The 14,045-nt window shown below is 39.4% G+C and overlaps 1 protein-coding gene across 1 annotated transcript in view; it reads right to left on the bottom strand.

The window, feature by feature from the left end:
- The window catches only part of LOC116618469 (lipoxygenase homology domain-containing protein 1), a 32,689-nt gene that overhangs the window by 18,051 nt on the left and 593 nt on the right, over positions 1-14,045 (bottom strand). The window contains exons 2-19 of the mRNA XM_048724845.1: positions 11,595-11,878; positions 11,047-11,077; positions 10,841-10,908; positions 10,347-10,529; positions 9,633-9,807; positions 8,953-9,067; positions 8,219-8,299; positions 7,941-7,989; positions 6,368-6,503; positions 5,848-5,992; positions 5,167-5,272; positions 4,253-4,397; positions 3,503-3,765; positions 3,130-3,265; positions 2,329-2,489; positions 1,747-1,833; positions 1,155-1,278; positions 463-617 (exon numbers count right to left, since the gene is read on the bottom strand). Of these exons, the coding sequence (XP_048580802.1) occupies positions 463-617; positions 1,155-1,278; positions 1,747-1,833; positions 2,329-2,489; positions 3,130-3,265; positions 3,503-3,765; positions 4,253-4,397; positions 5,167-5,272; positions 5,848-5,992; positions 6,368-6,503; positions 7,941-7,989; positions 8,219-8,299; positions 8,953-9,067; positions 9,633-9,807; positions 10,347-10,529; positions 10,841-10,908; positions 11,047-11,077; positions 11,595-11,878 (2,444 nt within the window). The remainder of the gene's footprint in view (positions 1-462; positions 618-1,154; positions 1,279-1,746; positions 1,834-2,328; positions 2,490-3,129; positions 3,266-3,502; positions 3,766-4,252; positions 4,398-5,166; positions 5,273-5,847; positions 5,993-6,367; positions 6,504-7,940; positions 7,990-8,218; positions 8,300-8,952; positions 9,068-9,632; positions 9,808-10,346; positions 10,530-10,840; positions 10,909-11,046; positions 11,078-11,594; positions 11,879-14,045) is intronic.

The raw sequence follows: 14,045 nt of genomic DNA, 5'->3' as shown, positions 1-14,045 counted from the left end.
CTCGCAAACAGATGATCGGTTCATCATTCGTGAGAGTGCTTCGTGAGACAATCGACTAAGGCATATCCATATCTGATCCACCACAATATTTTTAATTACTAGCTATGGAAGCCACGCTTCCAGGGCACATATTTTATAAGCTTTGTAGAAAAAAAATTAGACCTAGAAGAACTTTCCGCTTAAAAGAATAGTTCTCACAAACTATGGAGCTCACAAACACAGACACCAAAGAAAATGGCCAACATTCCGAAGAGATTGTTACAGTTGTTCTAAGTTTCGAACTTCAAAGGTGTCGGCTTACGATAGATCGTTCGCTTACGTTTCCCGCGAACGAGAGATTGTGAGTACGAAAGAGAATAAATACAGAGTTTGACTAGATGGCAAAAGAAGGCAATAAGAGAGCTTTCTACGTATCTACTACTATGGCAGTTCACTGTACACAAACCCTGTCTAGGTACGTACTTGCTTCCTCTCAAACTTGTTCCTGTTGTTTTTGGATTCCTCCAGCGCTCTCTCGCCTGTGTCCCCCAAGGAGCCGAAGATCACGATGAACACATTCGCGTCAGTGCCTGCTCCGCGCTTATCGCCAGTGTGCACAAACACGTGGTACGAGTGCACTGAAAATGAAGAATAAAGATTTGTCGTTACACTAGGAGAATCCATGTCGCAACCCGCAGTGCTTTGTGGGTACCAAATAAATACGCAAATAAACGTCAATAAAAACAAATCCCAGCTTGGGAAGTCACACCATTCCGTTTGACTTGCTTGTAAACATTCAGAAAACATGATTACCAGAATTCAACTATTTATACGTCACCCATGAGCTGCGGGACACATGGATTTTTCCATTTTAAATAAGTGTATACATGCTCCACGGAGGTATTTTAAACAAGAAGCTAACACAATCACATCAATATTTGACAATAAGGCGTCGTTTGGCAGGATTATTCCCAAATAGCTGAGATGTCTAGCTGCTAACACCTAGATGGTCTGTCTCTCGACTTTAGTTGATAGGTGAAACAAAACGCGCTGCATTTTATCACAATTTTAGACTATTTCGCGTGCTGTGAGTAGAGTCTACATACACACATACATGAGACTACTAGCAGTCTAGCCACCAGAGCAAGCGTGGGTTCTTTAAAGGCTTTGCCTACCTGGCAAGTCCTGCCCCTCTGCCGGGAGCTCCCGTACTATTTGGTGATCATCTTCACTCCTTGACAGCCAGCGATTGCACTTGAAAGTGAACTTTTCTTCGCTGCGCGCGTTCTGTATTTGTATCTGAGGAAAGCACCGAAGAGTAAGAGGGTGATTTGGCAAACTCCTACCTCCCACTACCCTTTATTCTCCCAGACTATAGATGAGGCAATGTGATCTGTGTACACTTCAATAGAACACGATCTAAGGATACCGGCTTTCGTCATAAAATAGCTACAAAACACAGGACGCCATATTAAAGAATGTCGATCAGCCATTCCTTTGTTATTGGTTACAATTGAAAATAGTACATCCTATATGAATGTAAATTTCGAAATAGCCATCAAAGATTAAGTCTGATACTTTATTTACGATATTTAATTGAATTTTTTTCAGTTACCCGATTGATCTACAGGGATTCTTTGAGTGACTATATATTGTTAAGAAGCGAAAGAATGGCGGCGTAAAAAAAAACTGTTTTGGTGGTTCCAAGGTTGCCCTTGAGGGGGCTCACTGAGCTCGAACTGTAATAAAACAGAATTCTTAGCTCACCTTCTCCAAGTGCCAATCCGGGAACGGATTCGAGTTATCGTGGCGAACACGTACTTTGTATGGCTTCCCAATCTTTGGCAACTCAAGCTGTGAACAAAGACAATAAATCACCATCGTACGACCGAAAATGGTGTCGGTAGTAGTGGTGTGGTAATAACTTAACTTTTACAGCCGACAAAAATTTTGGTGGTAATTTTATTGCACTAAAGCTAGTATTAAAACCGTATTTGTGACTTTAGCGTTATGGTAATGTCAGATAATAGGAATGATGGTTGTGGTGATGACGATGATGTAATGATGATGATGGTGTGTGATGACGATGGTGTAATGATGATGATGTGTGATAAAAACATGTAATGACGATGATGGTGTGTGATGACGATGATGTAAATGATGATGGTGATGTGTGATAAAAAACATGTAATGATGTTGATGATGATGTAAAAGTGTTGATGTAAATGATGATGGTGGTAATAATGATGCAATAATGATGTTGGGGATAATGATGAGATATCTATATGTGATGACGACGATGTAATAATGTCTGATGCTGCTGATGATGACCCTGGCCCACAGACCCACCTTGAACTTGTCCAGCTCGCCCTTCTCAAAGTTATCCGTCGCGTTGCCAATCTGCGTCTCGTCCGTCTTCCCCTTATCGCCATATATGGTGATGAATACATTGGCGTCTGTCCCAGCCCCTCTGACGTCACTCGTCCACACCCACACGTTCCAGACCTCCTCTGTTAAACATGATAAACGGGTCGAATGACTTGACTACAGTAACGACTCTTTAGAGTCTTCAGAGAAAAATGTAGAAATACAGAAATGGCTGTCCAAGTAGCCGTTATGTCAACATACACCTATTTCAAAAAAGGTTGTCAGTGCAAATGGCGAATGGCAAATAGTAAATGGCAGTTCTAAGCCCGAACGGTGCTTCTGGGTACTAATCATTCGTAAAATTAAAGGTGTTAAATAAAGTCTAGCAATGTCAGAGACATACGTTGATAACCTTAAATGGATAATTGTTTGATTTATCCATATTCTTCAGCATTTAGTAGAAATTTAATGAGACCCATGGTTCCTTTCGGTCCTAGAACTGCCATTTGCCAATCTTTTCGCACTGAAAACGTTTTGTGAAATAGGTATATGTTTTAATCTCGTTACTGCTCAAGACATTGCTGCAAAAGAAGCATTCTTTTTTATTAAAGAAGCGTTGTGGGATTGTATAGTCCGAGGAAATTCTTTCATTGACGGTCTGGGGGTATAAGCTTTCTGAGGAGACTTTCTGACCTCCCCTCGTAAGGGGAGATGGTGGATCTTTTCTCAATTTCTAAAACTGCACGTGTTGCGGACATCAATGCCTGGGTACAAAATACATACTCGGTCTTCTCTTGAGTCGCATGTCCTCTGACTCGTACAAGTCCCTCTCGACCAAGCAGTCGTCCTCGTCATCCGCGAGCCACTTCCGGCAGAGAAAAACCTGCTGATGACCACTGCTTGGACAGTCCACGACCACCTGGTAACAATAGAAACGGTTACTATAGATATGGCAAGTAAGCAAGGGAGTCTACTTTACAAAAATTACAAGGAACTAGTCTACGACCACCTAGTAACCATACAAACTGTTGATTCAAAATCATAGGGGTGAGCAAGAAAGTCCTAACCTTCCTATAGTCATAAAAAAGAATGGTAAAAAAAAAATTATTTCAACAGAAACACGACAAGGGTAAGGTAATGCGAGAAATAAAGTCACCTTTTCGCAGAAGAAGCCTGCGCCCAGCCCGGAGTTGTCATGCCCCAGGGTAAGGTGGTGGAGGGGACTAAGCATGGTGGCTGTCTCGACAGTGAAGATGTCTGTGCGTCCTCGCTTGAAGTTATCCCTTGTGTCGTTCTCTAGCCAGATCTTGCCGCTGTTTAATTCGCCCTCTTCGCCGCCATGTAAGATGACGTACACACGCGCGTCTGTTCCTGCATTACGTATGTCGCCGGTCGTCACGTGGATGTGATACGGGATACCTGTGGGAAATGGTTGCGTCTGATTCTGATTGGTTATCTACTAGTAGGCTATAAATTATAGCCTATCAGTAGCGAAAAGGGCCGGATTTAAAAGCCAAAAAATGGCCAATGACCAGACCAGCAAACGTTTTGCTATACAAATTGACCCACTAAAGTGTGAATTGACTAAAACAATTATTCTGTTTTGGCCCTTACGGTCTCTGAGTCATTAGTCATTATCCAAGTCGACATTTAGCCTCAGGACCCATTTGGGCTCAAGTGATAATTGTTAAACAGGTGCACTCACGATAACAAATTACTGCACATCGTCAAAATCATAAAGACGCCAGCCTGAATGCGAGTAACTAAATAATTATCTGCGCTTTTACAGCATGGACTTGTGGGATAAGATCACTCATTTTTAGTAAAAGAATGCACCTTTTCATGAGAGATACACTGTCCCAAATCATGTATCAACTTAAAAAGGAATCTCATAATTAGCTTATACCTTTGTCAAGTTTGATCTCCTGGTCGCCATTCGCGCCGTCCCTGACGAGTTCACGTGACAGCTTGCCATCATCCTCGCTCTTAGACAACCAGCGCCGGCATGTGAACTCCGCCACTTCCTTCGTCTCGGGGTCCTCGATGGTTACCTAGGCGACGGGACACGTGATATTTACATCACGAGCGCGCGATTACTTCTCGACGATGAATGATTAATACTTCACGAGGTGAGGAGGGCTACGTGATTTTTGCATTATGAGCACGTGTTGCTATGTTATTAGAATGTGTTGGTATGAAGGGCATGTGATTTTCATATCATGAGCACGTGATTTCTGGAATACGCTACAATGTGATTAGATAAAGTGTAAGGGGCACGTGATTTTTGCACTATGAGCACGTGTTTACTGCAGTACACGACAAGGTGATGAGATGTGGAGCACTTGATTCTTTCATGATTATCAGGTGATTATTAATTGGTGGGAGCATGATAACAAAAGGGCCGCGTAAAGTGATAAATCTTCTATTATAAGCACGTTATTACGTGATAAGAACATACTAAGCTTTTTCAATTTATAAAACTATAACGTATCAGGTATAACGTATACACCTATTTTAAAATATGTTGTCAGTGCAAATGGCAAATGCCAATTGTCAAATGGCAGTTCTCCTATCAAAAAATACCATGGAACTCGTCAAATTTCTACTGAATGTAGGAAAATGTGGATAATTTCTGCGATAATATTACCTATCATCTTTATTCTTAGAAATAATTATACCCATAAGCAGTGATCGGTCTTAGAACTGCCATTTTCCAATTGCCATTCGCCATTTGCACTGGCAACGTTTATTGAAATAGGTGTATAAGCTCTATTAATGTATGACTTAAAACGTTTTTCTTCTTATTCTCGCGACATTCACCTTTTCCAAGAACCATCCTGGCCCGAGGCCTGAGTTATCGTGACCGATGCGGATCTTGGAGAGTGGGCCCAAGTGAGCCCCACAATGAACCTTGAACGTGTCTTTTCTGAAAAAAAGTAAAAATATGAAACGTGAAGCTACGCCTACACGGGGGGCATTTAGTTGGCAGTCTTTTTAAATGCGGGGCGCCAGTACGCCTCTTGGACGATGGGGTTACAAAATAAAGGTAATATACTGCTCATATCCATGGGGAAAGAGAAAAAAAAATAAGAAGAGTTGAGAGAAACGGAGGGGGAAACCATAGAAAACAGCAGGGAGTTTTTCGCTTATGGATTCATTTGTCTGTGTAAACTTAGCTTTAAACAGAAGGGCCGATTCACACAATAACATAAGCAGAAACAGAATAATTTTGTGTGAAAACCGGCGCGTCATAAATAGAAGCCGAGGTAAATAAACTGCGGGCGCATTGCATTGACTCTTAAATTAAAAAAAAAAAAACATATTTCATCGCTGTATAATGAATGTAACTCAAGAGAGTGACTTACTTGGCGCGCTCAAACAAAACACATAATTCATCGCTGTATAATGAATGCAACTCTGGAGGGAGACTTACTTGGCGCGTTTAAACAAAACACATAATTCATCGCTGTATAATGAATGCGACTCTGAAGGGAGACTTACTTGGCGCGTTCAAAGTTGTTTCTAGCGTTGTCGAGTTTGTGTTCTCCGGAGTCACCATCCTCTCCAAATATGGTGATGGAGACATTGGCGTCGGTCCCAGCCCCCCGGCGATCTCCGGTGTATGTGTTGACCATGTATACATAACCTGAAGGATAGCAATACGCAAGATTGTGTCAAACGAGGACTGAAGCAGTTCGAAAGGGGACATTTTACGACTATATTCAGTGTCACACTTCTGTCTTTTTTTTTTATCAGAAAGCCAAAACGCCACACGCTTTTTTCTCGGATGCACTTTGTGCTAAAATAAGATGCTGTACAAAATTCATAAATCTGTTATGTACTCTACAGTAGATGAAACTGTGCCGGAAGTTGAATACTTTTCTTCGCGCAAAAATCTTCAATCTACAGTATACTCATTAAAAAAATAAAAAATACCATTTTCAATTGAAAAGCCTATATTGTCTCAGATACTCCCTAAAAATACACGATAAGCGAAAATTTCGTCGGCCCATCAGTCTACCTTCAGAAGAGGCTGATTGGTCAGTGGTGGCAGTGAGTTGGCGCACAATCTGGTGGTCCCCTTCGTCTTTCGCCAGCCATTGGTGGCAGGGGAAGTAATACTTCTTCTCTGGAAATTCACGGTCATACACAGTAACCTGTGAGAGACAAATAAAATCAACGATGTGCAATGTCAGCAATTTTTTTATTGCTTTTGAAAAGGGGCTACATGGAATAGTTTTTATCTGTATGTACCGAATCTCTGCTTTTTTTTAATAACAGGACAAAATTTCTCTATTAATGGTAAATTAGATAGATAGATAGATAGATAGATAGATAGATAGATAGATAGATAGATAGATAGATAGATAGATAGATAGATAGATAGATAGATAGATAGATAGATAGATAGATAGATAGATAGATAGATAGATAGATAGATAGATAGATAGATAGATAGATAGATAGATAGATAGATAGATAGATAGATAGATAGATAGATAGATAGATAGATAGATAGATAGATAGATAGATAGGGGTTTTATTCAATTGCCATGGCAGTATTACAGACTGAATTAAGGCAAAGGTCCAGCACATATAGCGTTATACTATTACAGAAATCGATAAGTAACAAAGTCACCAAAGCGTTTAGTTACAGAAATATGTTTGTAGGTATTCATACTGCCTGATCTTAGTGAGTATCCATGCACATTATTAATTACGCCTCCAGTAATTACAGATCGAAGGGGTTCTTGCTCCTTAGCGGAGGTCATGAGACTGATACAAAGCTCGCGCCTGCGGTCAGCAAGACTTTTGAGCCCGCTGGCTTCCAAGGCCTCCTTGTATCGTAGATGGGGTAAAACGATACGGAGGGCCCTCTTTTGGATGCCCTCAACAATGTCGACAAGGAACCCTGTTATGTTAGCCCATACTGGACCTGCGTACTCCACAACAGATCTAATGAGTACATCATGTCAAACAGAAGACTCGTGGCCCTTGAGAATCAAGGGCGATTTGATTGAGAGAAACCACAGCCCTAGGCCCCCCAAGAGACCGAAAAAAAAAAAAACTAAACAATATAGTGCCATAAAAAAACACAAGTGTCGAAAAAATAAGCCCCCAATAAGAAATAGCTTCTGTGACTACGGTAACGTTCCAAACTCCATACTCAAGCAATCCCGAATCAAGGATAAAGGGGGGGGGGGGGGGGGGGGGGGTGAATAGGTTCGCGGATCGGAGGATTCAGCCCCGAAATGCTCACGGATTACGGATTTTGATGATTATTTCAGCGGATTGGCGGATTTTGAAAATACGGCGGATCACGGATCTGTTGACAATTTGGGCACGGATTTCGGATTTTGACTGCTTTGACGGTCGAATTCCGGATTTTAAATGAATTTCAATCGATGCTATTGTTTATCTGTCAAAACATGCGGATCTAAAAATATTTGCGGATCCACGGATTTGCCCCGAAAATGTTGCGTATCGGCGGATTTACATACCCCTATTCACCCCCCCTATAAAGGATCATAAGAAAGTAAGGTTTTTTTAATTTCAATATTAAAGAGGATAAACACTTATCAAGAGAGCCTCACCTTGTCTAAATACCATCCCGCAGAAAAACCGAAGTTGTCATGTTCAATTCTAAAACAAATACATATAGGATGTTATAAATGAAGCGAAAGGCCGAGGAACGAAATACAGATAATAAACTTTCTACTTGTCGAAACGATATGACAGATTTAAAGTTTGTGGCCTGTTGGTCGCACAATATGCTATATATACAAAATGTACTTGCACATATTTCAAGGAAACACTAAATTTATCTATACTCCTCGAAGACACTGAAACAAGGATTATCTTATTCCCTTACATCATCTTGGTGAGGGCGCCAAGGGCTTTGGTCTTGATCTTGAATACATCTTTCCTTTTCCTTTCGAAGGTGTCTTCGTTCCTTTGTGTGAAGTAAATAAAAGTATTGCATTCATTGGTCTTTTATACCAGATCACTTTCTACGATGCAATACAGGGTGGACATGGGGCGTATACACTCCCCTTCGATGGAAAAACGCAGGATATTTCTTATTGAACTGGTATGACTAGATAGCTAAAGAATAAATAGGTGGTCTGCGCAGGCGTGTTGAAATATGGGGAATAAATCAACATGAAGTTGAAATTGTATGTTTTACGTTTTATGAAAACAGAGTAGTTTAGCTGAGGTTTCGAGCCTTATACCGCACTCACACCAGCACTTAAACCAGTTTAAAGGTGGTTTAATTAAACTGGTTCAAATCTCAATTTCCCAAGAGTGGACAGAACTAAAAATCAAATTGAATAGACTGTGCTGTACATGTTACTGAGTGATCATTTAGCTAGTAAGAATTCAACACATTGAGAAATTTATCAGGCAAAGAAAAACCTTAACTAAACATGGTGATTAGCCACTTCATTTATTTCAATGATTTCTTATTGAAGAATGGCCAGGTATTATAAGTTTCAGGTGATGTATCATCTTTAAGACCCACCCAAGGGGTTTGCTGACAGCCAGAAGACAACAATACTTCATGTACCTGAAGTTAAACTACAGTTTCATTGGCATTTTCCATACCTGTTTACAAGCTGGGTCTTGGGGGTGTGTCCATGCTTGCCAAATAATGTCACAAACACATGAGCATCAGTTCCAGCTCCTGCTTTATCCCCTGTCTCCACTTCAATGACATAAACTACAAAAAGAACACTTTTGTAAGTTTCTACTTTTTTCCTTTTAAATGCAAGTACCATTCACGTCTTCCCATCCCTGTGTAGCTCACCATTATTAACAGAGATTCCCTAAAAAAAGGCCACATGTGTTCTAGGCATGCCCTAGGTCAGCCTTGGTGTTTTCCTTATAAAAAAAATCATGTGAAGTTTTTCTGTGTAACACAGTAAAAATCAAGCAATAAAGAGGCATCCATAGAGGTTCTCAGGATTATCCTTCTGAAGTGCATCAAACATCCTGCAGTTTGTTTAAAAATTGTCATTGAGCACACATACAGTATATTTTGAATTTGGACTTTTAATACGATAGAAGGTACAAAAGAAAACCTGATCACAACAAATTTTGGATGAATGACCTTAACTGGCGGGTCTCCAAGACATTTCTTTGATGTTTCTATCAAAGTTTAGAGTTAAAAAGTGACTAATAAACGGCCTTTGTTTTTTGGCATGATAATCATTTGCATGGAGATCTGTACATTAAACGGCTTTGTAATATACTTGTATAGTGTATTCTCTGTATGAAATTCTTACCAACTTTTCCCAATTTCTGGTGAGCAACTGGTTTAAGCTGTCTGGCAATTTTACAGTCTCCCTCATACAAAGACAACCACTGGTGACAAGGGAAGATCCACCTCTGCCCTGTCTTGGTATTAGACACATCGATATCCTCAAGAAACCAACCCTGCTTGCGCTCCTTTCCATCATGCTAGAATATAGAGGCAATCATCACTTTTAATTAACTCTTAATCAATATACGTTTTTGGCTTGAAAGATTTAGGGGTGGCAGATGGTCCCTAATCGTAAAAGCTATCAAATTTACCTACTCTCTCAGAATTTCAGATATTTACAGAGTGTCCTGGAATCTAATTTTTAGGAGCTTTTTCTAATTCACTGCCCCAAATAATAAACATCCTTTTTCGTGCTGCATTGGGTACGTAGCAAGGGGCAGGCGGGTGAAACTAAAAACAGTAATTTCAAATTGGTTGAATGAGTTTTTCCTCTTGGATTTTTAATTTCTTGATTTTGGATTACAAAAAGAAAAAAGAAATAAACATTTTTTAACTTGTGATGTCTGAAAATCTGTTGACCATTCACCATCCCTTGCAGCTCCATATGGTAAAATCTATATGGTAATTTTGTGTATGAAAAGGTAGTTTTTTTTTAGCCAATTATCATACTCTGCTCTAAAAGCATGATCTTTTGGCTTTCTATGCACTGAGCAGGGTATACCCTTTTCTGTAATACCTCAACAGTCAGTTGTCGTAGTTCCCCTAAATCAGGTCCCTTGATATTAAATGTTTCCTTGCACCCAGGGTTGAACTGGAATGGAGGCAGAGTGGCTATGTATGCAGCAGGGACACCAGCATCCACCTGATGGGTCAACTGCCGCCAAAATTTTCCTTGGGTTCCTCTAAACTCAACATGAACCTAAAAATAATTATTATTGTTACTCCCTTGTGTTATCAGGAGGGAGGGAACAGTGAGTAAGGGCTAAAGGATTGATTAACTGTGTTTTGAAAGTAAAATAATTACCAATTATTATCACTGACCGTCACCCATTTACTCATTCTTATCAATATAATCACATGTTATCATTTCATCATGACCATCTTGAACATCATTATTGTCAACACATATAATCATTATCCTACCACCTATATCATTGTCACCATTATACACATATTTCAATCTAACCATTGTTTATATTAACAGAAAACATACTAAGCTATTACACTTACCCTTGCATCTGTGCCTGCATTCTTCTTTGGTCCTGTATTTACTACTACAGTGTATAGTATGCCCTTTCCTAAAAAAAAGATAAGGTGGTTAAAATGGCAAATGCAAGTAGAAAACTTTATTTGTGCAACTATATTTATGGTGATTTTTACATATAAGTATTTAAATTTTGAAGTCCTGCTTAGTAGTTTCTTAACAACAACATTACCCTTTTTCTTTGTTCCACCATATCTTTTGGTCTACAAAGAAATTGAGAGATTGTGTTAGTGATAATATGCTTATTACATTAGGGGCAAATACTTTACTTGTTTTGAGTTTGTTTTTTGATGATTCACAAGATCCCAAAGACATTAAAGACATAAAAACCTCTGTCAAGGCTGAGAATTTTTAGGGGGAAGGGTGGGGTATAATGTCATTCCTGCTATTATTGAGCCAATCAGCAGACATTTGCCATTCAGAAAGCTCTTGTGCAAAATATAAAGCAGATCCTGCATGATTATTTTTCATTATTGATAGAAAATAAGCAAAATGTGTATTTTGTATAAAATGATGTTTCTGAATCGAAAACAAATAATAAAGTAATTTCAGATTGCAGTAATTATCCTACATTTCACTGTACTTTTCTTACTGGGAGTACAAAAGACACATTTATATAACCAAAAAAGGTTATTGTTTGTGGGTATCATAACACTATAAAATCCAGGTTCCTACACTGAACAATTTGATTTTTCAATTAACATGTTGCAAGAACTGTACCCTGCAAGGCCGTGCTACACCAGAATCCTGCAGGGAACTGCTTGCACCAAACTTTCTAGAAAAGTACTCATTTAAATGTGGATCACTCAAGGAGTTATACACTGCTGGTGAGAATTCCTGTCCACTCAATGTTGTAGAGCCTCCTAAAAATGGCCGTGAAGCATAGGGTGCTCTCTTGCTAACACGACTTTCTAATGGGGTGTGGTTGAGACTCAGATGAAATTTGCGGCTTCTCTTTGGTTCGGGTGACCCTGGGTTTCGCCAGGGTGGGCGGGATGGTGGAGCTGTGAAAAATCAGATCAAAATAAAATTGTGAGCTAGAAATGGTTAAAGTGACCCATTGATGATACCCAGGTACATCACTTCAAAGGTTCTGAAATAGTGATGCTTTTTATATCTTTCAGGTTGTTAAACCAAGGCTTTGCTTTCTTTTAGGGTTCTATCATGAAAGCAATAAGAGTAACACATGTTATCTTTTCTGGTTGCTTATCTTTTTTTTGCTTAAATTATCAGTAAATCCTCTAGAGCATAGATGACATGATTACACACTTTCAAAGTTTGCAAGTTGTACAATTTTTATAGAAACACCTTTCTATTTTTTTCACATATTGTACGATATAGAATAAAAGCATAATATAGCTTATAAAGCTGTGCACATAAAGTTACTTCATTAGGTAAATTTCTTCGTAGTTTCTTATTATGAGGAAACCCCCTCTCCAGGCATAAAATTTAAAAATTAACACATTGACCCCTCAACCGGCCTGTACCAGCTTTGGGAAGTACCCACAACCCAAAAAATTCATAAATTCAAAATAAACACAACAAGATGAAGATACTCAGGCATCAGTCTAAGGGATAAATGGTCTTGCAGATATGCATCCAACCAAGGTGTTGGCATCTACTCTTAAGCCAAATAATAGCACAGTTTCTTTGACAAATCTCAAATCGAACAAGGAGAGAAAAGCAGAATCACCCCTCTCAATAAAACGCTCAAAATACCACACAAGGGAGAGAGATCAGCAAACACAGCTCAAGACACAAATAGATACCTTTATTCTGATCCTCCAGGTACATTTTCTTGGCCTCAAAACACAATGTCCATTCCTTGAAGGATTGTACAACCACGAAAATATCTTTACGTATTGCAAAGCATTCTGGGAGATCTAGGGGAAAATTCACGAGGGGAGGGCCAGTCAACACTCCTCTCCCCAAAGTCAGATGGTTTTTTATAAGTCTTTTCACCCCGAAGCCAAACGAATCAATTCCATGCCATACAGACCCAGAATAGCAGTGTAAACAATTTTGGAATCAATTTGGTTTCAGAAAAGACACCATTTAGGAGAGCTGTGGTGATTCATTAGAAAATTATTTTCTCATCCGGGCAAAGCCAAACAAGAAAAAATCATCATGAATCCACCTTTGCTTGCAAACATCCATAAGCAAAGCACTCAATTATGCCCCAAAAGACTTCATGATGTCCTGAGACACTCTCCTAATATGCTCATAGCTGTATTTTTGATAAAAAAATACAAGCAGCCATCAACTTGTGCTGGCTTCAGCAAAACGACGAGGGATTAAAAGTGGGGACCGCAAAGCACTGTTGGAAAGCTTGGATACCGCTGACTAGGTGCAGCTGTGTTTGACTTTGACGGGCTGTATAAAACTCAGAATAGGGGGGGTATCTGTTTTCAGTCTGTTTTTTGTAAATTCAGCTCCAAAAAAGCCAGGAGTCAATGGGTTAAAAGGATTTTATAGGGGGGTGGGGGTGAATAGGTTCGCGGATCGGCAGATCCAGCCCTAAAATGCTCACGGAATATGGATTTTTATGATTATTTCAGCGGACTGACAGATTTTGGAAATACGGATCACGGATCTGTTGACAATTTGGGCACGGATTTCAGACTTTTACTGCTTTGACGGTCGAATTTCGGATTTTAAATGAATTTCAATCGATGCTATTGTTTATCTGTCAAACCATGCGGATCTAAAAATATTTGCGGATCCACGGATTTGCCCCGAAAATGTTGCGTATCTGCTGATTTACATACCCCTATTCACCCCCCCCCCCCCTTATAGACAACTAAACCTGGACTATCTAGAGTACCATTAGGTTTCCAATGTCATGAACACATAGAGATGAAAAGCATCGTACTTAAGAGAATTTTATATTTTTTATTCGAGTTAATGTGCATCTATAGTGCTGCTAATTTATAATAACTGCGATTCAATGCATAATAATATTGGTAAAGTAAAATAGACTAAGTTACAGAAAAAAAAGAGTTAGAATAATGACTAATAAAACGCCTATCCAATATTTGCTTTGCGTGTTATGATTTCAGCCCTCAATTGTTTGAAGCTTATCAAACCACTAATTACCCAACAAACGTGTACTTCTTTCTTTGTGTGGTCAAAACAACAACCGTAACATGGCTTCCCTGTAATAGAACTGAA

Source organism: Nematostella vectensis, chromosome 3, assembly GCF_932526225.1.
Source record: "Nematostella vectensis chromosome 3, jaNemVect1.1, whole genome shotgun sequence".
Taxonomy (NCBI): domain Eukaryota; kingdom Metazoa; phylum Cnidaria; class Anthozoa; order Actiniaria; family Edwardsiidae; genus Nematostella; species Nematostella vectensis.
This window is presented reverse-complemented; position numbering and strand designations above follow the sequence as displayed.